This window comes from Callithrix jacchus, chromosome 9, assembly GCF_049354715.1.
Source record: "Callithrix jacchus isolate 240 chromosome 9, calJac240_pri, whole genome shotgun sequence".
Classification (NCBI taxonomy): domain Eukaryota; kingdom Metazoa; phylum Chordata; class Mammalia; order Primates; family Cebidae; genus Callithrix; species Callithrix jacchus.
This window is the reverse complement of record NC_133510.1, coordinates 116,124,459-116,151,699: the sequence shown is the minus strand read 5'-3', so window position 1 is coordinate 116,151,699 and position 27,241 is coordinate 116,124,459. Positions and strand designations below refer to the sequence as shown.

The 27,241-nt window shown below is 54.9% G+C and overlaps 2 protein-coding genes across 7 annotated transcripts in view; one reads left to right on the top strand and one right to left on the bottom strand.

The window, feature by feature from the left end:
* DDX54 (DEAD-box helicase 54) overlaps positions 1-18,362 on the top strand; it is a 26,937-nt gene extending 8,575 nt beyond the window's left edge. For all 5 annotated transcript variants that reach the window (XM_035257713.3, XM_035257712.3, XM_078337371.1 and 2 more), the window contains 15 exons: positions 774-815; positions 932-1,027; positions 2,042-2,163; positions 2,271-2,332; positions 2,436-2,567; positions 4,766-4,976; positions 7,547-7,681; positions 11,266-11,496; positions 11,579-11,652; positions 12,974-13,183; positions 13,958-14,100; positions 14,195-14,308; positions 15,072-15,176; positions 15,518-15,630; positions 17,746-18,362. In XM_035257713.3, the coding sequence (XP_035113604.2) occupies positions 774-815; positions 932-1,027; positions 2,042-2,163; positions 2,271-2,332; positions 2,436-2,567; positions 4,766-4,976; positions 7,547-7,681; positions 11,266-11,496; positions 11,579-11,652; positions 12,974-13,183; positions 13,958-14,100; positions 14,195-14,308; positions 15,072-15,176; positions 15,518-15,630; positions 17,746-17,978 (2,023 nt within the window). In that variant the 3' untranslated portion in view covers positions 17,979-18,362. The remainder of the gene's footprint in view (positions 1-773; positions 816-931; positions 1,028-2,041; positions 2,164-2,270; positions 2,333-2,435; positions 2,568-4,765; positions 4,977-7,546; positions 7,682-11,265; positions 11,497-11,578; positions 11,653-12,973; positions 13,184-13,957; positions 14,101-14,194; positions 14,309-15,071; positions 15,177-15,517; positions 15,631-17,745) is intronic.
* Positions 18,331-27,241, bottom strand: CFAP73 (cilia and flagella associated protein 73). Of its 2 annotated transcripts, XM_035257722.3 has the most exons (7): positions 27,059-27,241; positions 24,999-25,104; positions 24,174-24,278; positions 23,645-23,845; positions 22,421-22,642; positions 21,656-21,814; positions 18,331-19,249 (listed from the first exon to the last, which is right to left on the bottom strand). In XM_035257722.3, exons 1-7 carry the CDS (start codon positions 27,112-27,114, stop codon positions 19,172-19,174), a joined length of 927 nt encoding a protein of 308 aa, XP_035113613.3. In that variant the 5' UTR covers positions 27,115-27,241; the 3' UTR covers positions 18,331-19,171. The 2 variants fall into 2 exon arrangements, with proteins under 2 accessions (XP_035113613.3, XP_035113612.3); XM_035257721.3 differs by lacking the exon at positions 18,331-19,249 and having other exon boundaries at positions 21,419-21,814.

The window sequence follows — 27,241 nt, the reverse complement described above, 5'->3', positions numbered from 1 at the left end:
CCCTTCTCAGGTAGTAGGTGCCGCATCTGTTTTACAGATGAGCAAAATGAGGAAGTGACAGGTTAGAGTCAGACAATGATTCCGTAGTAGAGTTGGGATCAGAATCCAGTCTCCCACAGTAGCCAGGCGCGGCTTTATCCCACAGTTTCTCCCTTAAAGGGCAGCACCTTTAAGGGAGAAAGTTTAAGGATTCCACTACTAACACTCTTCATTCTCAGAGAGTTTGCTTTGCAGTGCTTTTGTCTCCATTGTCATTTATTCTTTCTAAAATTAATGATTGTCTCGCCTCCCTGGGCTAGTCCTGGCCCAGGACTACTCTGGCTCCTACAGAGTATCCCAAGGGTGCTTCAGAGGAGGACTGAAATTAGGGATGTGTGCCGGAAGGGTTTAAGGACAGGAGCTGAGAGAGATCCAGGGAACCTGTGTTCTAGTTGGAGCTGGTAGTTCCAGGGTTAGTTGCTAGGGGGCACTGTGGGCCAAAGGCAGCTTTGTTGCTATCTGGAGCGACAGAAGTGAGTTGAGGTCTGTAGTTGAGCCCATGTCTTCAGGGGAACTCTGTCGTAACCATTCTTTGGTATATTTCAACTTGTATCTCTTGTCAGAGCAGTGCCTTTGCTTCATACCTCAGCACTGGCCTTTCCTCAGTTCCAAGCCTCGGACCTTGGGTCTCGGGCCTGTGTTCCTGAGTATGCAGCCTCACCTGGACATTTGGTTATGGGAAGGGAAACCAGAGCAACCTGTTCTATCAAGCTAACCCCTTCTCTCCTCCCTAGGATGGAAGACCAGTTTGCAGCCCTGCACGAAAATCCTGACATGTGAGTTTGTGGATTGGGAATGACGCCTTGAGGTCCCTTCCCAGTGGTGGGGGTGTAAGAGAGCTATGGTGGTGGCCCTGGACCTGGGATCTCCTGGCCTGTGCATCCTCTTCCAGAATCATTGCCACTCCTGGACGGTTGGTGCATGTGGCTGTGGAAATGAACCTGAAGCTGCAGAGTGTGGAATACGTGGTGTTCGATGAAGCCGACCGGTAAGGCTGCAGGTCCAGCCCTGAGCACTGGTGTCTGGACTGGTGAAGCAGAGCCAGGGGAAGGCTCTGCTGGGAGAGACCTGTGCGGCAGAGATTGAGGCACTGTCTCCCCAGATGTGGGCCGCAGACCTCCTCATAAGTGGTGCTGGAGCTCTTCACTGGGGCACTCTGACCAATATTTATAATTTTGCATTTTGGGAGAACTGAAATGAATAATAGAACAACTAACATAGGACGGCAAAGGGATTTTTTTAAAAGCACCAAGTTGAGAGCATGGACTCAGGAGCCAGACAGGAAGAGGATCAAGCCCTAGCTCTGCTACTTCAGCTCTGTGAATTTGGGCAAATCATTGGCATCTCTGGGCCTTGGCTGCCTCCACTGCAAAGCAGGGATAAAGTAGCACGTACCTCTCAGGGGTGCAAGGACCGGAGGACTTGATGCTTGTACACTACTTAGAACTGTCCCTGGCAGAGTCAGGGAGCAGGAGGAGAAGGAAGGGGGAGGAGCTGCTGCCATTGATTGACTGATGGAGACAGCGTCTTGCTCTGTCGCCCAGTCTGGAGTACAGTGGTGTGATGATGGCTCACTGCAGCCTCGGCCTCCCAGGCTCAAGGGATCCTCCCACCTCAGCCTCCTGAGTAGCTGGGAATATAGGTATGTGCCACCATGCCCAACTAATTTTTATTTTTTGTAGAGATGGGGTCTCACCCAGGCTGGTCTCAGACTCCTGCCTCCGCCTCTCAAAGTGCTGTATTACAGGCGTGAGCACCTGCAGCCGGCCTAGGCTGCTGTCGTTTATTTCAGCATGAGTTTGTAAGAACATACTGAGACACGTTCCAGATTTCAAGGATATTGTTGCGTAGGAGGAGGTCACGCAGTAAAGTGTGAGTGGTGATAAAGTAGAGTGAGGCAAGCCGTGGGACACCGCAGACCTTGTGGGGACAAGGATGCTGAGGTTGGACCTCCGGGGCGTGGAGGCCCCCTCTGACGCTGTCCTGCCCTCTGCTTTTCCAGGCTTTTTGAAATGGGCTTCGCAGAGCAGCTGCAGGAGATCATCGCCCGCCTCCCTGGGGGCCACCAGACGGTGCTGTTCTCCGCCACGCTGCCCAAACTGCTGGTGGAATTTGCCCGGGCAGGTGTGTGAGCTGGGGGTGGAGATGGGAGCTGGGGGTCGGCCTCGGGCCTGGGGCCTGAGAGTCCAGTGCATCAGCAACTCTCCGACTCTTCCCCACGTCTCCCGCAGGCCTCACGGAGCCCGTGCTCATTCGGCTTGATGTGGATGCTAAGCTCAACGAGCAGCTCAAGGTGAGGCTGTTTATGTGCCCGTCCAGGGCACGTGTGTCCGCAGGGGCCCTGCAGGTCCTCAACCAGGACCCCACGAGCCAACCTGGGATCCCTCTCCCCGTAGACCTCATTCTTCCTCGTGCGGGAGGACACCAAGGCTGCTGTGCTGCTTCACCTGCTGCGCAACGTGGTGCGGCCTCAGGACCAGACCGTGGTGTTTGTGGCCACGAAGCACCACGCCGAGTACCTCACCGAGGTGAGCAGGGCCCTCCCTGAGGGTGCCTGGTCGGGAAGGACCGCCCCCCACCCACTCCACCTCCTTCAGCCCTAGTTTGGAGCTGCAATTCCGAGTGCGGTCACTAGAGGGCAGCACGAGAGCAGATCAGGGGCCTGGGCTCAAGATGGTCTTTTTTTTTTTTTTTGAGACGAAGTCTTGCTCTGTCACCCAGGCTGGAGTGCAGTGGCACGATTACAGCTCACTGCAGCCTTGAAACCTTCTGGGCTTAAGCAGTCCTCTTGCCTCAGCCTCCTGAGTACTTGGGACCACTGGCACTTGTTACCACGCCCAGCTAATTTGTTTATTTTTATTTTTTGTAAAGACAGGTGCTCTCGTGGTTGCCCAAGCTGATCTTGAACTCCTGGGCTCAGGTGATCCTCCCACCTTGGCCTCCCAAAGTGCTGGGATTACAGGTGTGAGCCACCGCGCTCAGTCTGCACTTTTTATTATGAAAAAATTTTATTTATTTATTCTTTAATAAGATGGGGTTTCACCATGATGGCCAGGCTGGTCTTGAACTCCTGACCTCAAGTGATCCACCCACGTCGGCCTCCCAAAGTGCTAGGATTACAGGTGTGAGCCACCATGCCTGGCCGATGCTTATCTTTTTTGGAAACAGTGTCTCCCTCTGTCGCCCAGGCTGGAGTGCAGTGGTGTGATCTCGACTCACTGCAACCTCCATCTTCCAGGTTCAAGCGATTCTTGTGATTCAGCCTCCCAAATAGCTGAGACTTCAGGAAACACCACATCTGGCTAATTTTTGCATTTCTCGTGGAGATGGGGTTTCACTGTGTTGACCAGGCGGGTCTTGAACTCCTGACCTCAAGTGATCTGCCCGCCTTTACCTCCCAAAGGCCAAGGGGATTACAGACGTGAGCTACAGCACCTGGCTTAAACTTTTTATTGTGAGAAAATTCCAGACACATACTAAGATCAGAAAATAATATATGTCATAAAAATATATATGAATGAATATATATGAATTCGTTATCTAGGTATAACTGTTAGCAGCTCATAGCTGGTCTTGACTTTCCTCCATTATTTCCCCTTACATCCGGGTATTTTGAAGCCCGTTCCTGCCATCCTGTTGTTTTCCTGTAAATTTTCAGCATTCACTATGTGACTTCTTGAGATTGAGGCATGACCTGCATGTAGCAAGCTGTGTGAAGGGCTGTTAGCTTGTGTGAGTGGCTCAAAGAGCTTTTTTGTGTGTGTTATGCCTGTGTGACCCTCACCAGGGTCAAAGCCTGGGGAGTCGGTGTGCCCCTGAAGGCAGCGGGGCCCCTTTCCCTTGGTGCCTGCCTCCCTGCCAGCTACAGCTGTGTCTGTTATCTGAGGACATGGTTCACTGGGTTTCACTTACTCTACACACATTTCATGGCACTTCCTTGTGCAGCTGCCAGGGTCACCAGTAAATAAGACCAAAATAGAAATTTTTAGTGGTTTGGTTTTTTTTGAGACAGTCTTGCTCCTTTGGCCAGGCTGGAGTGCAGCCATCTCTGATCATGGCTTACTGCAACCCCTGCCTCCGCTACCTCGGACTGCAGGCACAGGCCATACTGACCAGGCCGGCTCATTTTTTATTTATTTTTATTTTTTTGTAGAGATGGTGTTTGCTATGTTGCCCAGGCTAGTCTTGAGCTCCTGGGCTCAAGCTGTTTTCCAGCCTTGGTCTCCTGAAATGCTGGGATTACAGGTGTGAGCCACGGCACCCAGTGTAAATAGTAATCTGTAAAGAACAGCTGGCACCCTCATGAGCGTCCCGTGTTGAGACTGTCTCAGCACTGTGTATATGAACTCATGTAATCCTCATCATAAGCCTACAAGGAAGGGGCAGTTATTCGTACAGCTGAGGAAAACGAGGCACAGAAAGGTTTGGTACTTTGCCCAAGGTCACACAGCTTGGTTATAGCCGAATCAGGATGAGGTTTGTGCACTGGGGTGCATTCACAGCCTAAGGGCCCTCTGCACACATCATCTCTGATCCTCAGATGACCCTTTAGAGAGGCAGGAGGTGTTGGAAGCTCCGTTCCTCCCCAAACTGGGGTTATCCAGCAAGCTGGCATTCAAACCAAGGGTGGTAGACTCCGGAACTCCATCCGCCACTGTGGCCTGGCTTCCTTTCCTCTCTCCTCCAAGTCTCCTTCTCACTTTGCTACCATCTTTGCTCTGAGCAGCTGCTGACGACCCAGCGGGTGAGCTGCGCCCACATCTACAGTGCCCTAGACCCGACGGCCCGCAAGATCAACCTTGCCAAATTCACACTTGGCAAGTGCTCCGCCCTCATCGTGACTGACCTGGCCGCCCGTGGCCTGGACATCCCACTGCTGGACAATGTCATCAACTACAGCTTCCCTGCCAAGGGCAAGCTCTTCCTGCACCGCGTGGGTAAGCAGCCCGGGGCTGACTCTGTGGCAGGCAGGGGTGCCGGTTCCCGGCAGACGCAAAACCCCCGCCAGTGCGCATGGGGTAGCTGTGAGCTTTTTTTGTTGTTTTGAGACAGACTCTTACTCTGTTGCCCAGGCTGGAGTGTAGTGGCACAGTCTCGGCTCACTGCAACCTCCGCCTCCCAGGTTCAAGCGATTCTCCTGCCTCAGCCTCCTGAGCTAGGATTACAGGCTCCTGCCACCATGCCCAACTAATTTTTGTATTTTTAGTAGAGATGGGGTTTCACCATATTGGCCAGGCTGGTCTCGATCTCCTGACTTCATGATCCACCCGCCTCGGCCTCCCAAAGTGCTGGGATTACAGGTGTGCGCCACCATGCTGGGCTGCTGTGAGCTTTTTGGAGAGCCAGAGTTTTGCTGTATTGCTCAAGCTGGTCTCAAACTCCCAGTTGCACGACTGCACTCCAGCCTGGGTGACGGAGTGAGACCTTGTCTCAAAAAAAACCAAGAAAATCCAATTATTCAGCTTCTGGGTTTTGTTGACTTTACCGTGGCACGCAGGCAACAATTCTATTTTTTCTTCCAGTACAGTATTCAGTAAGTTACATGAGATATTCAACACTTTGTTTCAAAATCGGCAGTGCGTGGGTTGACTTTGCCCAAGGGTAGGCTAATGGAAGGATTTGGAGCATGCTCAAGGCAGACTGGCTGAGCTGTGATGTTCCCTGGGTTAGGGGCATTGAGTGCACTTTCTAAGTTGTGGTGAATAGACATGGCATGCGGTTCACCACTGTGCCATTTCCCAGTGTGCAGTGCAGTGGCATTGAGTCCGCTCACGTTGTTGTACAGCCGTCACCACATCTGTCCCCAGACTTTTGTGTGTGTGTGATAGAGTCTTGTTCTGTCTCCGAGGCTAGAGCACAGCGGCTCTGAGGCTGGATCTCGGCTCACTACAGCCTTGGCCTCCTGGGTTCCGGCTATTCTCTTGCTTCAGCCTCTGAGTAGTTGGGATTACAGGTGCTTGCCACCACGCCCGGCAAATTTTTTGTGTTTTTAGTAGAGACGGCGTTTTGCCATGTTGGCCGGTCTGGTCTTGAACTCCTAACCTCAAGTGATCCACCCGCCTTAGCCTCCTAAAGTGTTGGGATTACAGGCGTGAGCCACTGCGCCCAGCCCCAGAACTTTTTCATCTTGCTAAACTCAAGCTCTACCCATCAGACAAAATCTCCTTAGGCCCCTCCCGCAGCCCCTGGAAACTGTCATTTTTTCTTTGCCTTTTAATTCATGAGTGTCATGTGGCAGGCGCACTTCCCCCTTGTTGCTGTCTGCTGTTCTCTAGTTTTCGTTGCTGTGTGGAGGGCTGGTTCTGCGTGTCCCTAGGGAGGTCCCCAGGGCCCCCAAAGGGAATTGCTTGTGCATCACAAGACCAGCAGCGCCAGTCAGACAAGCTCAAATGAATTCCTCAAATGTTGTAACACTTTGTTTTCCCAAGATGCAGAGAGAAACCAAAATGTAATGATATGTAGGGACTTCTTTATGCAAAATTACAATCATATTGGGTGCTCTTTTTTATAACTTGCTTTTTGTTTTGTCTTTTTACATCACCATACATCATGAATGTTTTTCGTTGCCTGTAAAATGTCATTCTGTGATGGATTGGCACTTCTTTCTGTAAGGGGCTAGATGTGAAATGTTAGGCTTGGTGGACCATACTGTCTCTGTCATAACTGTTCCTCTCTGCTGGTGTAGTGTGAATGCTGCCTGTTCATTTACATAGATAACATATAAACAAATGAGTGTGGCTGTGTTCCAATAAATCTTTATTTACACAGACAAGCAGGGGGCCAGGATCTCACTCTGTTGCTTGGGCTCTAGTGCAGCGGCATGATCATAATTCATTGTAAGCTTGAGCTCCTAGATTCAAGCAATCCTCCCAGCTCAGCCTCCCAAGTTCTTAGGGCTACAGCACACACCACCACACTTGGCTAATTTTCATTTTTTTGTAGACAGGCTGGTATCAAACTGCTGGCCTCAAGTGATACTGCTGGCCTCAAGTGATCCTCCTGCCCCAGCCCCTTAAATGCTGTGGTTCCAGGCATGAGCCACTGGCCTGGCCCTGTAGGCTGTAGTGTGTTTGCCCACTCTTTTCCTAAGCTGCTTCGTTCCCACCACCACATGGCCATCAGCTAATTCACTTAACCAGCCCTCGATCCTGGAGCCTTTAGCTTCCAACTTGGGGCTGTCCTAGTCTGGGCTGCACTAAACCTCCTTGTGTGTGAATCCTTGCGTCTTTGCGGGGGTTCTCACAGCAGGGACACTGAAGAGTTTGGACCATGGTCATGAGCAGGGCCTTGCTGTATTTTTGCTCATCTCCCAGAGCACCATGTCAGCACGGACATATTCTCTCAGATCAAGCCAGGGACCAGGATTGAACTTCCCTGTGTGTAGGCGGGGACAGCAGCTCTGTGAGGTTCGCGGCCTGGCCGGGCTCACTCGCTCAGGGTCTGGCCTGTGGAGCTCATGCTGGGGCTGGGTTCTCTGCTTAATTAAGCTTTCGTCTCCTTGCTGCAGGCCGTGTGGCCCGAGCAGGCCGAAGTGGCACAGCCTATTCCTTGGTGGCCCCTGACGAAATCCCCTACCTGCTGGATCTGCATCTGTTCCTGGGCCGCTCCCTCACCCTCGCCCAGCCCCTGGAGGAGCCCTCAGGTGAGTAGAGGCTGGGGTGGGGCTAGAGGTCCCCGTGGAGTCCATGGGGCCCTGTTTTGGCTGTGGGAGGAGGTGGGGCTGGGTTTGACTCCAGGATGATTCCTTTTATTTTTTTTACTTTTATTTTATTTTATGTTTTTTGAGACAGAGTCTTGCTCTGTCACCCAGGCTGGGGTGCAGTGGCGTGATCTTGGCTCACTGCAACCTCCACCTCCCACGTTCAAGCCATTCTCCTGCTTCAGTCTCTTGAGTAGCTGGGATTACAGGTGCCCGCCACCACACCTGGCTAAATTTTTTTTGTATTTTTTGTATTTATAGTAGAAACAGGGTTTCACCATCTTGGCCAGGCTGGTTTCGAACTCCTGACCTCAAGTGATTCACCCGCCTCCCAAAGTGCTAGATTACAGGCTTGAGCCACCGCGCCTGGCTGATTCCTTTTATTTTTTTAAAGAGATGGGGTCTTACTCTTGCCCGGGCTGAAATGCAGTGGCGCGATCGTGGCTTGCTGCAGCCTCCAACTCCTGGGCTCAAGCAAGCCACTGTGCCTGGCCAGTCGCTGTTTTAAACTCAGGATTTCCCATAGCAATCCAGATTTCTGGTGTCTGCTGGGAAACAGTTGGATCTGGGTGCTCAGCCATGGTGCCCCTGTTAGACAGGCTCCCTGGTTCCCTGCAGCCCCTGTCTGCCTCCCCTTCCTGTCATTGTCAGCCCAGGCCCTGCAGGCATCTAGTGTGTGACCCTGTACTTGACCGAGTTTTCAGGGGAGCATCATCGGGGAGAGGCTGAGGTTCATTCAGACCAAGCCCACAGGACATTTTGTGTGTGTGTGTGACTGAGTTTTGCTCTGTTACCCAGGCTGGAGTGCAGTGGTGTGATCTCAACTCACCACAGCCTCCACCTCCAGGGTTCAAGTGATTCCCTTGCCTCAGCCTCCCGAGTAGCTGGGACACCACTCCCAGCTCATTTTGTATTTTTAGTAGAGACGGTGTTTCTCCATGTTGGTCAGGCTGGTCCCAAACTCCCGACCTCAGGTGATCTGCCCTCCTCAGCCTCCCAAAGTGTTGGGATTACAGGCGTGAGCCACCACGCCTGACCACCCACAGGACATTTCTTTATACACTCTAGGGTGGGAATGCATGGGACAGACAACAGCAATCACCATGGCCTCCACCTGTGGGCCTCCACCTGTGGGCCTGCCGGTTCCCGGGCCCACGATGCATTTTGGCTCATTTGTCCATCTGTGCTGGAGGGAGGACTCGTCACCTCTGTTTCACAGATGAGGGAACAGCTCTGACACGCTTACCCACGTGCACACAGCAGGGAAGTGGGGAGCTGAGATTCAGCCTCTCCCAGAGCCTCGAGACCCAATCAGAGAGCTGAGGCGGCGGCCTCAGGACAGCGCAGCCAGTGGTCAGCAGAGAGTGCGCCCTCAGAGCCCGGGCCCTCCGACTTGGCCCTTCACTCTTAGCTGCTCGTGGTGATCTCTGTCCAGGCCGCGGTTCCTGCAGGTGACCTCGTGGCCCCGCACTGTCCCAGCCCATGCCTCGAGGCAGCTGGAAAGCAGACACCACAGCGGAAAGTCTGGGGTCAATTGCAAGGGCACAGGAAGGGGCTTCGTGGGGCTGGAGGGATCTGTGCCTTCACTGGAGGTGTAGGCCTCAGTGGGACGTCACTTGGGTGAATTGGAAGGGGTACCTAAAGGGCGTTTTGAAGCATTTTCCTGGGGGTGAAGCTGAGAGTGCAGGAGCCAAGTGAGGGAGGTGCGAGCACAGCCCCTTCCAGGTGCCAGGCCTGTCACAGCCCCAGGTCCCGCCCGGTATCAGGCAGGATTAGGGGGAAATGCACCTTGCACCCGGGGCTGGCTCAGGGCCGGAGGCAGCACGCAGCCCCGTGAGGGAGGGGAGGAGCCTCCGCCAATGTCCAGGCAGGAACCACCCCCAGCGCAGCTAGCTTTTAGGGAGAGATATCCTGCATTTGCTCCAGAGCTAACCGGGGCTCAGCAGAGCTCAGTACCTGTTTAATCTGGAGAGATAGGAAGAGGGCAGGCTCCTGACCCAGGGTGGGGCTTGGTTTTTGACCCTGACCCTCACCATGTGCCCCTGGGCAAATCTCTAAACCTCCAGGAGCCTCAGTTTCCTCATCTCTAAAATGGGCTCATCAGTGCCTTTCCTGCAAGATTGGCCAAATGTTGGTAATTGACAGTGGGTGGTGGGCCCACAAGGTACATCACACTCCTCCCTTGGCTTTTATGTTTTTCTTTCATTGTTTTTTGTTTGTTTGTTCGTTTTTTGAGACAAGGGCTCACTCTGTCACCCAGGCTGGAGTATACTGGCATGAGCACGGCTCACTGCACCCTTGACCTCATAGGCTCAAGCAATCCTCACACCTAAGCCTCTTGAGGAGCTGGGAATACAGGCAGGTGCCACCATGCCTGGCTGATTTTTTAATTTTTGTAGAGATGGGGTCCCACTGTGTTGCCCAGGCTGGTCTTGAACTCCTGTGCTCAAGCAATCTTCCCGCCTTGCCTTCCAAAGTGCGGGGATTACAGGTGTGAGCCACCATGCCTGGCTTACTGTTGTGTTTTTTTCAGTAAAAAGTTAGAACATGACGAAAAAAGAAAACAAATCCTTTCCTCGTAGGGTTAGTGTGAGGTAAAGGAGATGATGATGCTGGACTCAGCACAGCCGGCATCCCTGGCCCCTGCTGTTGCTGTTACTTATTACCATAAGTGTCGCTGTTGCTACTGTGGACTCTGCCTAGATTGAATCCTGTCCCTGCCACTGACTCACTTGACAGTCCTGGTAGTGATGGAGCCTCACGACGCCTCAGTTTTCTCATCTGTGGACGTCGGATGTTCTAATGCTGGAGTCAGCAAAGTTGCTGTTGGTTGTTTTGTTTTTGTCTTTTTTTTTTTTAAAGAGAGACAAAGTCTTGTTCTGTCACCCAGGCTGGAGTGCAGTGGCGCTATCATGGCTCACTACAGCCTAGAGCTCCCAGTCTCAAGAGGTCCTCCCGCCTCATCCCCTGAGTAGCTGAGAGACTCCAGGTGCACACCACCATGCCCAGCTAGTTTTAGAGTGTTTTGTAGAGATGGAGTCTCACTACATTACTCAGGCTGGTCTCCAATTCCTGGCCTCACATGATCCTCCTGCCTCAGCCTCCCAAAGCTCTTGAGACGACAAGCATGAGCCACTGTGCCCAGCCAACAGAGTTTTTTTAAGAGCTGTGTAGTCCATATTCTAGGCCCTGTGGGCCGTGTGATCCAGGGTAGCTCCTCAACCCTGGCCCTGTAGTGCAAGAATAGCTGGAGACCATGCATAAGCGAGTAGTGCAGCTGTGCTCCCGCAGAGCTGTTGACAGAAGCAGGCAGCTGGCCGGCGCGCTGCGGTTTGTTGACCCCTGTCAGTGTATTCAAGTGTCTGGCTCTCTAGCTTCTGCATAAGTGCTGGTGTTCTTGGCAGTGATTATTTTGTAGCCACTTACCTGTGATTCAGGGCCCAGAGTGAGGCCCGGGAGTGGTGGTCAGGCAGTGGACAGGCAGGCCGGATGGGAAGACCCCTGACAAGGTGCTGTATGGGGTGCAGGTGCGGCTGGTGTGGACGGCATGCTGGGCCGGGTGCCACAGAACGTGGTGGATGAGGAGGACGGCGGCCTGCAGAGCACCCTGGAGGCGTCGCTGGAGCTACGGGGCCTGGCCCGTGTAGCTGACAATGCCCAGCAGCAGTATGTGCGCTCGCGGCCGGCACCCTCGCCCGAGTCCATCAAGAGGGCCAAGGAGCTGGACCTTGCAGGGCTGGGCCTGCACCCCATGTTCAGTGAGTCCTTCTGCAGGGCAGGGGTGGCGAGTGGGCCTGCTGACCCCACCCACAGCCTCATACCTCACTGCTTCCCCACCAGGTTCCCACTTCGAGGAAGAGGAGCTGCAGCGGCTGAGGCTGGTGGATAGCATCAAGAACTACCGCTCCCGGGCAGTGAGTGCGGCCGGGCGGAGACCATGCTCTGAGTCCTGGCTCAGTGAAGCATAGGGACGGGTGGTCATGGCCTGGGGTCACAACAGTGACAGTGGTGGCGCCAGGATGCACATTGCCTCCCTGACCCCCAGCAGGCCTCCAGCAGGGATTTTCATCTGAGCTCCTTAACCTGCAGCCTTGGCTCCGACAGCCTCCCTTGAGATGCCCCTCGTTCTGGAACCATCCCTGCTGGCCCACAGCAGGTCCCATGGGGGAGCCATTGCTTAGCACTTACAGATGGCTCATGGGGGAAGTGGCATGCCCCCTGTCTGTTAGAGGCCTGAAGAGCTGGCTTTCCTGAGCTTCCTTCCCTCCTTCCCAACCCTTGACTCCCATTAGGCACCCCATCTTGTACATACGGAAGCGGGTGCACAAAAGCCAGGAAGACCTACTCAGGAGTGAGTAAGCCTGCCAGCTAGCTAGCATCAGAAGAGGCGCTGGAGAGACTGTCGTGGTTAAGAGCATTGGCCTTGAAGTCAAATGGACCTTGGTTGACAAGCTCTGGTTTTTCCTAGCATGTGACCGTGGGCTGGTTACTCACCCTCTCTAGGTCTTTTTTTGTTTTTGAAACAGGGTCTTGCTGTCACCCAGGCTGGAGTGCAGTGGTGCAATCATGGCTCACTGAAGCCTTGACCTGCTGGGCTCAAGTGATCCTCCTGCTTCAGCCTCCTAAGTAGCTGGGACTACCAGGGCATGCTACCACACCTGGCTAATTTTTGTATTTTTTGTAGAGATGAGGTCATGCCATGTTGCTTAGGCTGGTCTGTAACTCCTGGGCTCAGGCAATCCTCCTGCCTTAGCCTCCCAAAGTGCTGGGATCTAAGTGTGAGCCACGTGCCTTGCCTGGACCTCTCTTTGTGCTTTTGTTTTTGCTTTTGCTTTGTTTCGTTTTTGAGATAGAGTCTTGTTCTGCTGCCCAGGCTGGAGTGCAGTGGTGCAATCTTGGATCACTGCAACCTCTGCCTCCTGGGTTCAAGTGATTCTCCTGCCTTAGCCTCCTGAGTAGCTGGGACTACAGGCCACCATCACCACACATGGCTAATTTTTGTATTTTGGGTAGAGATGGGATTTCACCATGTTGGCCAGGCTGGTCTCAAACTCCTGAGCTCAAGTGATCCACTGTGCCTGGCCTGGGTCTGTCTGTCTAATTATAAAGTGTGGATAATTAAGAGTGCCCACCTTGGACAGTGGGGAAGAACGCCCATAGGGAGCCCACCAAGTGGTAAGTGTGGGGTTAGAGGTGGGAGGCTGGTAGGCAAAGGACTGGGTATCCCCTCCACAGACCATCTTTGAGATCAACGCCTCCAGCCGAGACCTGTGCAGCCAGGTGATGCGCGCCAAGCGGCAGAAGGACCGCAAAGCCATCGCCTGCTTCCAGCAGGGGCGGCAGGGGCGGCGGGAGCATCAGGAGGGCCCTGTAGGCCCAGCCCTGAGCCACCCAGCACTGCAGGAGAAGCAGCCTGAGGAGGAGAAAACGGGAGAGAATGTGGAGGTACAGGCCCCACCCTGGGGACCCTGGGCCTGGGGTACAGGATAGGGGTGGCTAAGTCCCAGCAGCTCATGGGGCTGTCCTCGCGGCTTTGAGCCGTGGAGGGAGGGTGGAGGCTGTCAGCTGCGCACCTGCAGGGTCAGGGCATGGTTCTTGTCCAGCATCCCTCGTTTAAAGCTCTGGGGCCAGATCTTTGGCCTGAGGAGCTGTGTACAACGTGACACTCTCATTGGGGTCTGCGGTGTCACCAGCCACCAAATACATCAGGGCTTCTGCAGCGAGACTTCGGATTTCCACTCAGAGGGAGGACCATAATGTGTCCCGTTTACCTGGTGGGTGGGTCCTGGGCCTGCATGTCCCCCAGGATGTCCCTCTCTCATGTTTTGTTTGGACAGAGGGTTCGGTAGCCAAGAAGAGCGGTTGGGTCCATGTTGTTCAGAGCAGGCCAGGTGCAGAGAGGGGCAGGGCCGGCTGTCGCATAGCTTGGGGTGCAGAGTGGGAATGGGGAGCTGGGTTTCCCCCACCGGCACTCTTCTCCTCATGCAGCTGTCCTGCCCCTGCCGGTCCCTGAGGGGAGGGCAGGGGTTGCACTCTGTGTGCAGATGAGGAAACTGAGGGTCCCATAGGAGACACTGTCACCCAGCTAAGAAATGGCAAAGTGAAGCTTTTCAAGTCCCTGGGAAACCACTGGCCCCTCACTGTGGCCAGGCTGGTGGGTGGGGAGGCTGGGGGGCTCCCCAAGGGGCTGCAGGCGTGACTCAGTCCACACTCTGCCAGGATGTCTTCTCAGAGGTCTTGGGCCGGAAGCGGCCGAAGTCAGGACCGGACAGGGGAGCCAAGAGGCAGAGGGAAGCGGCCTGGCAGCGGGACCAGGAATTCTACATCCCCTACCGGCCCAAGGACTTCGACAGTGAGCGGGGGTGAGTGGCTGGCTGGGTCCTGGGTGGGGCAGGCAGGTCCGCTGGGTCCTATCACCCTGATCCATCGATCCTGTCTCCCACTCTGCCTCTGCAGCCTGAGCGTCGGCGGGGAAGGGGGAGCCTTCGAGCAGCAGGCAGCTGGTGCTGTCCTGGATCTGATGGGGGATGAAGCCCAGAATCTCACAAGGGGCCGCCAACAGCTCAAGTGGTGAGTGATGGAGTGAGCACCCCTCCATGCCCAGGGTGAGTGAGCGGGTGAGCTGCCCCTCCATGCCCCAGGTGAGTGATTGAGTGAGCCTCCCCTCCGTCTTTGCCCAGGGTGAGTGAGCGAGTGAGCTGCTTCCCCTCCCTCCGTGCCCCTCCCGCCGTGCCCGTGCCCGGGGTGAGTGAGGAGTGAGCCCCACCTCCATGCCGCCAGGCAGGGTGAGCTCCCTGATGTCCTCACTCCCATCTAATCTTGCACAGCTGGGATTATGACCTGGCTGTCCCCCTTGTGACCACTCACAGCAGGTGTGATGGTCTCTGGCTGTCCTGTCCCCTTGATTTGATTGCACACCACAGAGATCTTGAATATCCCGTCTGTCCTTTTTGCTGGCAAGTCTTTCTAGACAGGGCTCAGGACCCATTTGTTCAGGAGGACTCTAGTGTCTAGAGAATGGACGCGTCTCAACCCAGGGTCACAGCTGGGAAGGGGCAGGTGATTAAATCCTCCAGGGGGCTCTTGTCCCTGAGCCAGGCCCAAGTGCTGGTACCAATCCTCTGACCGCCACACTCCCTTTTGAGACCTGGACTGCCAGGGCGAGGTGAGGAGGGATAGGGAAGGAGCCTTTATTGAGCATCAACTGCATGCCAGACATGGCTGCATTGCTTTCCTTTAATGCTGCAACAACCCGATGAGAAGGTCGGGGAGCATGCGCTGGCACTCCAGGTGTCTCCCTCCACGGCAGCCCTCCCAACTCCCTCTCCTGCAGGGACCGTAAGAAGAAGCGATTTGTGGGACAATCAGGACAGGAAGACAAGAAGAAGATTAAGACAGAGAGCGGCCGCTACATCAGCAGCTCCTACAAGAGAGACCTGTATCCTGAGGGGCGTGGCCATGGATGGGGCGGGGCCGAGCCGCTTCAGCAGCAGCTGCTCCAGTTAAGTGGGACCTGGGGGCGGGGTCGGTGAAGAGGAGGGTAAGGGGCTGAGCAGCTTCAGCAGCAGCATCTCCAATAAATGGGACCTGTGTGCTGGGGGCGGGGCCGAGCAGCTTCAGCAGCAGCATCTCCAATAAGTGGGACCTGTGTGCTGGGGGCGGGGCCGAGTAGCTTCAGCGGCCGCTGGGATAACGGACCTGTGTCTGCTGAGGCAGTGTGGGGTGGAGCCTGCTCCCATCCCAGGGGCTTCACGCAGCTTCCTTAACGAGGCTTTCCAGCTATCAGAAGTGGAAGCAGAAACAGAAAATTGATGATCGTGACTCGGACGAGGAAGGGACATCTGACCGGGGAGGCCCAGAGCGAAGAGGTGGGAAACGAGGCCGTGGCCAAGGTGAGAGAGCCAACGTGGGGAGTGTGGGTGCACAGGTAGGCAGGGCAGGTGTGGTCGGATTAGGGTAATGCTGAGGCACAGGTGCAGGGGTTACTGCAGAGCACCAGAGCTGGGTATGTTGGGGTATGCTGCCAAAATCCTGGGTTCCCTCCATGATCCTCCACGCCACCCCCACAGATTCCCCCATTCTGCTGTCCCGGCCTCTGATGGTCACAAGCGCCACCTCGCAGGTGCTGGAAAGCACCATGTCCCTCAGGCACATTGTCCCCAACCCCTTCCACCTCGCAGATGAAGCCATGGGGGTAATTTCTGTTAGATGCCCTGTTCACCTAATTCGCCCCATTGTCTAGAAACCTGGAGGACTCAGGAGGTGGAACCTGTGCGAATGCTGCTATGTGGGCCTTTTGCACCTGCAAAAATAGCATTTGCATGTGGTTCGACCTGACAAAGTGAGCATGAATTGATTCCCTGTGGCATCCTCGGGAGTGACGTTCTTTTTAGCAGTGTTGTGGAGAAGTTCATGTCACCAAAGATGCAGTCAGAGGCAGCTTTGTTTCCGGGAGGGGGCGATGACAGAGGATGTTGAGGAAGGTGCTTTTTTGAAATGTGGGTTGGCAAGTGGTACGTTTGGTCATCTGAGGACTTGGACCTCTTTGATCTGGCCTGGGTCCCTCAGCCAGTAACAGGCTAAGGTGGATTTGAAGCCAGCTCTGTCTGCCAGAGCCTTTGCTTAAGGGCTGCTGTCAGGGAGGGGCTCCCACTTGCTGGGTGTGGACAGGCCACACATGACCTGGGAGGAAAGGTCACTGCAAATACCCACTTTACAGGCCAGGAAACAGGTGCTTTATGGGGGCTGTGACTGAACCCAGGTCACCCAGCTGCCCAAGGCTCCCACCTGCAGCCTTCCCTGGGGAGAGGGGAGTTTGGGACCATGTCCTGGGTCTCTCAGATTGCCTTAGCTCCTGCTTGTGTCGCTCCACTCCCTGGGGCTGGTCACTGCCTCCTCTGGGTGTCTCTGAACCTGTATGCATTCGCCTGGGCCTCTTCTCTGTGGCTCCTCCCCCTCCAGCTCTCCCATCTGTGGGAATGTCTCCTTGTCAGCGTGGCTGGGTGGGGCTCACCCACACCTCACTTCTCAGCCTGTTTTTACCTGGGTGAAACAGCAGCTTCTGCTGCAAGCAGTGCCACGCAGTAGGCGGGCAGGGCCTGGGGAGGCAGGGGGCGACCTGTGGGCTTTGGGAGAAAGCAGCTGTTCTTCCCTGTGCTGTGTCCTCATTGGAGGTGATAGGTCCTGTGAAGCACCCTGGCTCCAATGGAGACAGCTGGGACCACCCCAGTGGTCATCCCTCCAGGAGCCCTGGAGAGGCTGCTATTATGAATGAGGAGGAAGAGGAGGACACAGGGCTTAGTGGGAGCCAGGGAGGGTGGTGCTTGCCTCCTGGAGAACTAGAAGAATGGACTACCTGGGGCCCAACTATCGGGCTGGGGCAGGGCTGCTGACCATTGCTGCTGCTTTTGCTGTGTGACCTCAGACAAGTCCCTTTCCCTCTCTGGCCGCCTCTGATTCCTCTCCTGCCTTAAGGAAGGTTCATCTACACCCTTTTTTTATCTAACAAGCCTAGAGCATGCTGTCCATGGAGACAGAGGCTGAGGTCTGTCTTGGTTACTATGGGGGCCTCAGAGCCCAGTGTGTGTAGTAGGTGTGCTGTGGAAACAGACACACCTGGATTGGAGAATTCTCAGTAGTAACAGTCATGCCCAGAAGCCTCTCATTGTGGGCCAGGCCTTGTTCTGAGCACTTTATACCGTTTACTCTTCACCCATGAGGGAGATGCTGTAATTTATCATTCACAGATGGGGAAACTGAGGCATGGAGCCGTTAACTGACTTGCCCAAGGTCTAAGAGGTTACAGCTGGGATTTGAACCCCGCGGTTCTGGCCCCGTGCTATTGACCACTCCATGGGGCTCCCTAAAGCTTTATTAGCCACCTACTGGGCCATAGCAATAAGCACAGAACAGGAGTGGGGCCAGGGGAGGAGTCTGCGAGCTTCTGGGAGGAGGGGATCTTGGGAGTGATCCCACCACCTGAGCTCCCTGAATCCCTGTCCCGGCAGGTGCATCCCAGCCCCGGGCCCCAGGCACCCCTGCAGGCCGCGTCCGCCCGGAACTCAAGAACAAGCAGCAGATCCTGAAGCAGCGGCGTCGGGCCCAGAAGCTGCGCTTCCTGCAGCGAGGTGGCCTCAAGCAGCTCTCTGCTCGAAACCGCCGTCGTGCCCAGGAGCTGCAGCAGGGTGCCTTTGGCCGGGGTGCCCGCTCCAAGAAGGGCAAGATGCGGAAGAGGATGTAAGGACCAGGACCAAGCCCCGTGGTTCCTTGGTCGGCCTTAGAGTGGACGTCAGCAGACGTTCCTGTGCACCATTGTGTGCCTGGCCTTGTGCCGGGCACTGGGGACACTCCCTGCAGGAGCCATCATCCGTGAAAAGGAGCGCTGTATGGCCACAGAAGGGCAGCAGCTGCGTCAGCCTAAGACAGAGACATTTGAGCAGGGCCTTGAAGGGTGTGTAGGAGTTCGCCAGCAAAACCAGGCATGCCAGGACCTGAGTTGGCAGCTCAGCTGCTGCTGCTTCCATGTGTTCTGGCTTCAGAGGTCATGGCTGCACCGGTCAGAGCCCTGAGTGCCTCAGGGTTTGGTGATGGCATTTTTAGTATAATAAATCTTTATTGAGCACTGCTGGTGGGCCAGAGTGTGGTCTACTTGGGGAGTTGGAATGGAAAGACCCGGGTACTAAAATCCCAACTAACGTGGCAGAGGAGTTGAGAGCATATCCAGGGTCTCCCAAGGCGGGGTTCTGTAGCTATGTCCATTTAGCAATGAGGAAAGTGAGGCTCAGAGCACAAGCCAGGTGCCAGAGGTGGGAGTTGGTCCCCCTTCCTCCCACCTGCTTCCTTGCAGCTGGAGTGGGCTGAGGGAGGGGAACAGGATGCACAGCCTGGGGGCAAGGGCATGCTGCTCTCCTCTGGCTATGAAGAGGTTAACGTAGGCCCTCCACACCTGGAGGTCAGAACCTGGCCTGCCCTCTCACCTCCCACCCCATTCAAGGTTCTGAGAAGGTCAAGGGCGGCCCCAGCTGCTGGATTCTCAGGCTGGGCCCCTCAGCTGGCAGAGTCCACAATGGAGAGGCCTTGGTGAGCTCTTATCTAGCATGGACCCTGTTCTGATACCTGACAGAGATTTTTTCATGCCCCAACCACCCTGGGAGGGAGGGCCTGGTCTGGTCTCATTTTAGAGGCAATTGCCCCACACATAGCCCCTTGACCGTCCCATCACCTCCTCATCAGGGCCTGCATTTATTGAGTGCTTGCTGTGTGGACCTGCATTTATTGAGTGCTTGTTATGTGCCTCTCATGGCAGGCCCACAGCACTCCCATCTTCCCAATGAGGAAACTGATTCAGGAAGAGCCACTCCTTCGGAAATGCGGGGTCCTCCTATCCTGGGGTCTCTTGGGGCTCCCCTCTCCCACTGCTCACCTGGGTCAGGGCTAGGAGGCAGGGGCTGCAGGCTCAGTCTGACACAGGCCTGCCAGCATGGCGGAGAGGTCTTGCATGAACAGCTTCACCTGGGGGACCCCAACATGGAGTCACATTCCAGCCCAAGAGCCCTAACCCTCAACATATGGGGAGGCTGAAACATGTCCAGCCCCTAACCCTCAACATGTGGGGAGGCCGAAAGGCAGGGTGGGGACTGGAGTCCCCCTCACTGAAAGAACAGTAATGATGGTGGTTCCCAGAGGCAGTGACAGATCCGAAACCGTCCTGAGTTTTAAAAGCTTCAGGCCAGCCTTCCCAATTGCCACATGAGCAGACACCTCAGCTTCCTAGCTGCTGTCACCTGCACCATCCAATTAGTGTTTTTATTTACATCAGTCAGCTTTATCTTATTTTAACTGCATCAGTCTTATTCATTGGTCTGTGACTTACTCTCATCTCCATGGGTGGCCCTCCTTTATTTTGTTTTAATTCTTTATGGATATCCACTTAATAAATGCCACTGATCCACTGTGAAAACTAGAACTTGAGGTTGAACGTACAGCTGTCTGTGGGCTCCCCCTCATATTCATCACCCTATCAACAGAAGGAAACTTTCTCCACCAAAAATGGAAAGAAATAGTTACCCCTCGTCATAACTAGGGGGTACTCGAAAAATAATGAAAATGCAATGGACAAATGAAGCTGTTACTGAATTCCGGCAGAACAGTGTGAGTCCCAGCCTGGAGGCCGGGGAGTGTCAGGGAGGTGGGAAAAAGCACAGCGTCCCTCAGGGAGCCTTTCTCCTTGACGGGCAGAGTTGATTTTGAAAAGATGCTCTGGTCCTAGTGCAGTGGTGTTTACCACTAATTAATTACAACCAGTTACTGATTGTGTTCCTTCTTAATGTCCAGTTACTTCAGTTGTACTAAAAGAAAAGGGACTGGCCAGGCGCAGTGGCTCACACCTGTAATCCCAGCATTTTGGGAGGCTGAGGCGAACAGATCACGAGGTCAGGAGATAGCGTCCATCCTGGCTAACACAGTGAAACTCTGTCTCTACTAAAAATACAAAAAAATTAGATGTGTGTGGAGGCGTGCACCTGTAAAGTCCCAGCTACTCAGGAGGCTGAGGCAGGAGAACACTTGAACCTGGGAGGTAGAGGTTGCTGTAAGCCGAAATGGTGCCACTGCACTCCAGCCTGGGTGACAGAGCGAGAGTCCATCTCAAAAAAAAAAAAGAAAGAAAGAAAAGGGACTGACTTGCCTGATTACATGGAGCCTGTGTTTTTGCTAGTCTCTTGTGCCAGAAGGTAGCCAGATAACCAGCCAGGCTGGGAAAAACAGTGGCATCAATGTATCCAACCAGCTGGGAGGGGCGAAGAAGATTCCCAAGGACCCAGGTCTTGGCATTTGGCTGGAATCCCGGCCATTGGGCAGGACAGGAGTGGGGATGTGGGGGAAAAGGCAGGGTGCCTCCCTTTACTTTGCCTCCACTTCTCAAAGCGCCTGGGCCATGCTCTGGGTATACTCACTAGAAACATAACAGAAGTGTTTGAAGTCTGAAATCTCTCTCTTTTGTAAACCTATGTCACGCCAGGTGCGATGGCTCATGCCTGTAATCCTAGCACTTTGGAAAAGCTGAGGTGGGAGGATCACTTGAGGTCGGGAGTTCAAGACCAGCCTGGCCAACATGGTGAAACCCCATCTCTACTAAAAATACAAAATTAGCCAGGTAATAAATGTAATAATAAAGTAATCTGGCCAGCCCGAGACAGGCTGCCCCCTCATCCTATCCTTTTTTTTTTTTTTTTTTGAGATGGAGTCTCACTCTGTTGCCCAGACTGGAGTCCAGTAGTGTGATGTCAGTTCACTGCAAAGGTGGTGTGTGCCTGTAATCCCAACTACTCAAGAGGCTGAGGCAGGAGAATCACTTGAACCTGGGAGGCAGAGGTTGCAGTGAGCGGAGATTGTGTCACTGCACTCCATCCTGGGTGACAGAGCTAGACTCCGTCTCAAAAACAACTCTATGTCATATTCTGTACTGCACAAATCAGCCTCACCCACCCTCACCCTCCCTGGGGAAGCTGAGGCTTCTCTGCACAGGGAGGAGGGAGCCAGAAGGCCAGAGATTAATGAGTGAGTCTGGACCTCCTGGTTTTTTCAGGTGTTGCTACATGTGCGGGCTGTTGGATCCTGGGAGAAAAGAGGGAGTCGGTACAAACCCTGGTAGAGGAAGCACACTGAGACGCAGGGAAGGGCGTGGCTTTCTTCTGGCCACACAGCCAATCACTGTCAGAGCAAAGATGCACCCAGGAATCCATCCTAGGCTGGGTGCCTGTGCAGCCATCCAGCCCACGGCTGGGGCAAGGACTCTGACCTCTTAGAGGGCCATGCTTAACCCAGAAAAGGTGTCACTAACTGTGGGGTTTTAGGTACCTGATTTTTCCAAAAAGGGATAGCTTGAGGGCTGGAGGTGCCATAAAGAGGGGGCCTTACCTGCTCTAACTGCCCCTCTGTGTCCTCAGTGTCCAGTGCAGGCGGCTGCCCCTGATGCTGGCACACTAGCTGGAACAGGTTGAGCACGGCCATCCTGCTGCGCCCCAGGAGCAGAGTCTTCTCCGCTGCTGTGTTCTGAATCTGAATCCACTTGGATTCCTGGAGAACACCCACCCGGATCCCAATTAAGACATCTGGCCGGCCCGAGGCAGGCTGCCCCCTCATCCTATCCATTTTTTTTTTTTGACAGAGTCTCCCTCTGTTGCCCAGATTGAAGTCCAGTGGTGTGATATCAGTTCACTGCAACATCTGCCTCCTGGGACCTAGCTATTCTCCTGCCTCAGTCTCCCGAGTAGATGGGACTACAGATTCACGCCACCACGCCTGGCTAATTTTTGGTAGAGAGGAGGTTTCACCATGTTGGCCAGGCTGGTCTCAAACTCCTGACCTGAGGTGATCTGCCCACCTTTGTGCTGGGATGACAGGCGTGAGCCACCTCCAAAGTGCTGGGATGACAGGCGTGAGCCACCACGCCCAGCATTCTTCCCATCCACCTTAACCAGTCAGGCACAGTCAGATGCTCTCGGGAGAGGGGTGCCGGAGCCTGGTGCCAACAGATAGGGCGGGGCCTCATGCCCAAAAAACGATGCCTGAGATCCCCTCCTTAGCGCAGCGGGCCTCTAGGTAAGTATTGCCCCGTCGATCCTCATCAGCCCTGGCGCTCCTCCCCGCCCGGCAGTGGAAGAAGCCTGGGGTCGGCCGTACCCACTGCAGCGTGCGCTCCCGGGCAGCCTCCAGGCGCTCCTGCAGCTGCTTCCGCCGCTGGCCCTGTGCGAGCAGCTCCTCCGGCCAGGTGTCCCGCAGCCGCTGCAGCCGCGCCCGCACCGCCTCCTGCTGGGCGAGCCGCTTGCGCTCCCTGAGCCTCAGCGCTGCCTGTGTCTCGACCAGGCAGTCGAAACGCGCCACCAGCTCCGGGACATCTTGGAACTAGAGTGGGGGCGGGGAAGGGACTCACATGGGCCTGCGGTCCCTTACCCTCTCCATCCCACCTGGCCGCTGGCGCTTGTTATTATTGGAATAATCTTTCTGGAAAGTGACTTGGCAGTTGGTAAATGTCAACCTCCACTTGTGAGAGACAAGGTCCGGCGCTGTCACTTGGGCTGGAGTGCAGTGGCGCGAACATAGCTCGCTGTCATCTCCAACTCCTGGACTCAAGCTACCTTCCCACTTCCACTCCAGAGTAGCTGGGATTATAGCCGCAGGCCACCAAACCCGGTTAATTTTTTGTAGAGATGTGGCGGGAGCAGGGAGCGGGGGGTCTCTCTACGTTTTCCAGGCTGGTCTCAAACTCCTGGCCTCAAGAAATCCTCCCGCCTTGGCCTCCCAAAGTGTTGGGATTACAGGCGTGAGCCACTGTGCCCGGCCAGGGTTAGCTTTCTGAATCTTCAGTTTTCCTATCTGTAAAATGGGATTGACAGTTGACAATAACAGGACTCCCTTCACTGGACTTTGGGGAGGATTCAAGAACAAAACGTGGGCGGTGACTCACGCACGTAATCGCAGCACTTTGGAAGTCCAGGCGGGAGGATTGCTTGAGCCGGGGAGTTCGAAACCAGCCTGGGCAACATAGTGAGACCCCTTCTCTGTTAAAAACAGTAATTTAAAAAATAGCCAGGCGTGGTGGCATGCGCCTGCGGTCCCAGTTACTTGGGAGGCAGAGCCAGGAGGATCCCTTGAGCCCAGGAAGTCAAGGCTGCAGTGAGCCACGATCGCGCCAATAACAGAGCAAGACACAGTCTCAACCCACTCCCCAAAAAATCTAACAGCAACAAAAACCAAAGCGTATCCCTGGCGCACAGTGAACGCTCCATAAGTGATAGTTCCTGGCATGCAGTTAGCGCTCCAGTAGTTCACCGGTCCGAAGCCGTCCCTGAGCCACGCAGCGCTGCGCGGTGGCGCGGAGCTCCCAGCCTCCTGCCCCGCGCTCACCCCGGGCAGCAGCTCCAGCGCTTGCTCCAGCAGGCGCGCGCAGGGCTCCAGGCGCTGCAGTCTGCGCTGCAGCCGCTCGTGCTCCCGCCGTAGCTCCTCGAGCTGGGCCCGCAGCCGTAGCGCCTCCGCCTCCCGGCGGCCCGCCTGGTTTAGCTCCTCCGCCGCCCTCAGCAGCGCGCGATTGCGCCGGGCCTCGGAGTCCTGGGGAGTAAGGTGGGGAGCAGGCGACCTTCATTCAGGTCTCGGGAGCTGGCGGGGAGTTCGCCACCTCCGCCCTGCCCCGACTTTCGCACGCAAAACCTGGGCGGCCAGCAGGCCCGGCAAAGAAGTCGGCTCTTCACCCCCACGCCCCTGCATTTTTTTTTTTGTTTTAACTTGGCAGCTTCAGGCAGTGCGTGTGTGTTTCCCGCTGTTCCCTTTTGCATGACTAAACCCACTTCTTTTCTTTTTGTTACCTGCGGGGCCCCTATGTGGGAGTGAGCTGCGACCCATAGGCCCCGCCTCCCCGCCCCCAGCAGTCTCCACATACCTGGAAAAACTTGTCAAAGCTGAAGAACGATCCCTTTAGCTCCCGCTCCTTCTGTTCCAGCTGTTCCCAGCGCTGTTTCAGGGCTGCCATCTTGGTGTGGTACACCTGGGGGTGAGGAGTGGGGTGTCTGTGTGGGTTTGGGGTCCGGGTCCTCCCTGCTCAGCCCATCCGCTCCCTGCTCAGCCCATCCGCGGCTCCCATCACCCAGAGGTGAAGCCCAGACACCCTGCTCCAGCCCCCGAATGCATGTCCCTGCTCTTCCCTCAGGCCTCATGGTACCCTCTCTCCTCCCGTACTCTGTCTTCCAGCCACTCAACTACCTGTTTGGTTCTTGCCTTCCAGTCTTTGTGTATGGTTTTCCTCTGGCTGTTTTTCCTTCCTCATCCCATTCCTCTTTGCTGGATAAGCCAACTTGCCCTTCAGCAATCTCCAAGACATGACTTCCTCCAGGAAGCCCTCCATGACCACCTCCATGGGGAGGCAGGGGCTTCTTATGGGCTCCCACAGCTCCTGCCCAGTGTTTCTCCCCTGTAGCAGTCACCACCCAAACACTCATCTGCTTTCCTCTCTAGACTGTGAGCCCCACAAGGGCAGGAACCATGGTGAGACCTGCAGGTCTCAACGTAGTGCCCAGCACATAGTCGGTGCTCAATGCACACAAATTTATCTGCACCAACAACTGGTCTCATTTGGTCCCCATTTGACAGATGAGGAAACCAAGGCTTGGAGTGGTGAAACGACTTGTCTCAGACCCTGTAACTAATAACTTGGCTACATCACTTCCCATCCGCTGGCTCACCACCTGGTTACAGTAGTGGGGCTCACCTGCTTCTGGGCCTGCAGGGCCTGGTCTGCATCTGCCAGCTCTTGCCTCTTCTCCAGGAGACGTAGCACTGGTGGGAAGTAATGCTCAGCCTGCTCTGGAAGCTTTCTGAAGAGATTCAAGGAGGAGGTGAGGGTGAAGGAAGCACGTGCTGGGGCCCCACATCTCAGCACGGTGTCTGGAGTGCCCATTAGCCACCCACTGGCTGGTTAATTTTGTTGTTGTTGTTGTTTAGATTTGTTTTTTGGGTCTTGCTTTGTCACCCAGGCTGGAGTGCAGTGGTGTGATAGCTCCCTCCTGGGTTCAAGCAATCCTCCCATCTTGTCTCCTGAGTAGCTAGGACTGCAGGCGTGTGCCACCACACCCGGCTAATTTTTATTTTGTAAAGATGAGGTCTTGATTTATTGCCCAGGCTGGTCTTGAACTTGTGGACTCAAGCAATCCTCCTGCCTCAGCCTCCCAGTATTGGGATTACAGGTGTAAGCCACCACATCTGGTTAAATTATTATTATTTATTATTTATTATTATTTTTTTTTGAGATGGAGTCTCACTCTGTCATCCAGGCTGGAGTGCAATGGTGTGATCTTGGCTCACTGCAACCTCCACCTTCCAGGTTCAAGTGATTATCCTGCCTCAGACTTCCAAGTAGCTGGGATTACAGGTGTGCGCCACCATGCCTGGCTAATTTTTGTATTTTTAGTAGAGACGGGTTTTCACGATGTTGTCCAGGCTTGTCTTGAACTCCTGACCTCAAGTGATCCTCCCACCTTGGCCTCCCAAAGTGCTAGGAGTACAGGTGTGAGCCACCACACCCGGCTGAATTCTTTATTCATTCAGCAAATTGTCCTGAGCACCTACTCTGGGCCAGGCACCCTTCTAGGCACTAGGGGTGCAGCTGGGAACAGGACAGATAAAAATCCCTGTTCTCTCATAAGCTGGCATTCTGCTGGGAGCCACAGAAAATCAACCTAATAAATAATAATAAAGAATGCCAGGACATAGTAGCCACTGAGATGAAAAATTCAACAGACTAACGGAATCTTTCAACAGGAAGGAGGTGGCATCTGAGCAGGACCTGGAGGAGAAGAGGGATGAAGCCACGTGGACATCTCCAGAAAACAGATTCTAGGATCCTTGTGTGGCCAGGGTGGCTGGAGAGGAGGGAGGGAGGAGGAAAGAGATGGGAATTGGGAGCAGGGAGGTGCTGAGAATCCAACTGAGGTGGGCCATGGTGAGGAGGGACTTTGGCCTTGACTCTGAGTAAAGTGGGAGTGGAGGAGGGTTTTGGGCAGAGGAGGGGTCCTTCTGGCTGCAGGAGACCCGTGGTGGGGCCAGGGATATTCCGGAGGTAGTGCAGTTCTTCTGAGCATGACAGTAGTGGAGGGAGGCGAAAGCAGAGCTGATGGAGTGGGGATGGGGGTGAGAAAGGGGTCAGAGGTGATCCCAGCAGCCGGAAGGATGTTACTGGGAGGGCAGGTCAGGTCAGGGAGACCAGCTCCCTGCTATGGCCAAGCCCGAGATGCCCGAGGTCTCTGCAGGGAGAGGCCCAGGAGGTGGTGGGGTTCTGGAGTCCAGCGCCACGGGGAGAAAGGGAGAGCAGAAGGAATGACTAACGTGTAATTTGCAAGGCTTTCCTGGCCATAGGCCAGGAGAACCTCCCCTCCCCATTTTATAGCTGCTGAGATGGGGTTGGGACTTGAGGCCACGCTGCTGAAAGCAAAGGAGACACAGAACAAGCTTCCTCTGTTCCTCCTTAAAATGCAGGTTCGGGGGTGGATTGGGGAGCAGGATTTCATAGAATAACTCCTTCCCACCTCGGTTTGAATGATTTAATCTCAGCCAGATGTCAGCTTGCATGAGGGATCAGGAACAAACCCTGAGACCATGGTGATGTCTCAGTTTCTCCCTGAGCCTCAGTTTACTCTTCTGTGAAGTGTGGACAATAACCTCCGGTATCATCTGCCCAAGGAAGGCAGACCCCGGAGGTGAGGAAGAAGAGGTGGGGCCGCCCACCCGTTCCTGCCCTCCTTCTAGCCCTCCCCGCCTCTAAGTCCCACTCACGTAGACAGGTTCTCTTGCAAGGCCAGTCGGAAATATTCCTCCCAGGGTACCGCCATCCTCCTGGCAGTTGCCCCAGCTTTCTTTCCACCAGCTGGAGTTTTGCACAAGTCTAAGAGAGCCTGGGGGTTCTGTGGAGCGTGGTGTGGAAGCCCGCTTTGCTCTCCCAGAAGGCAGCCGCCCAGC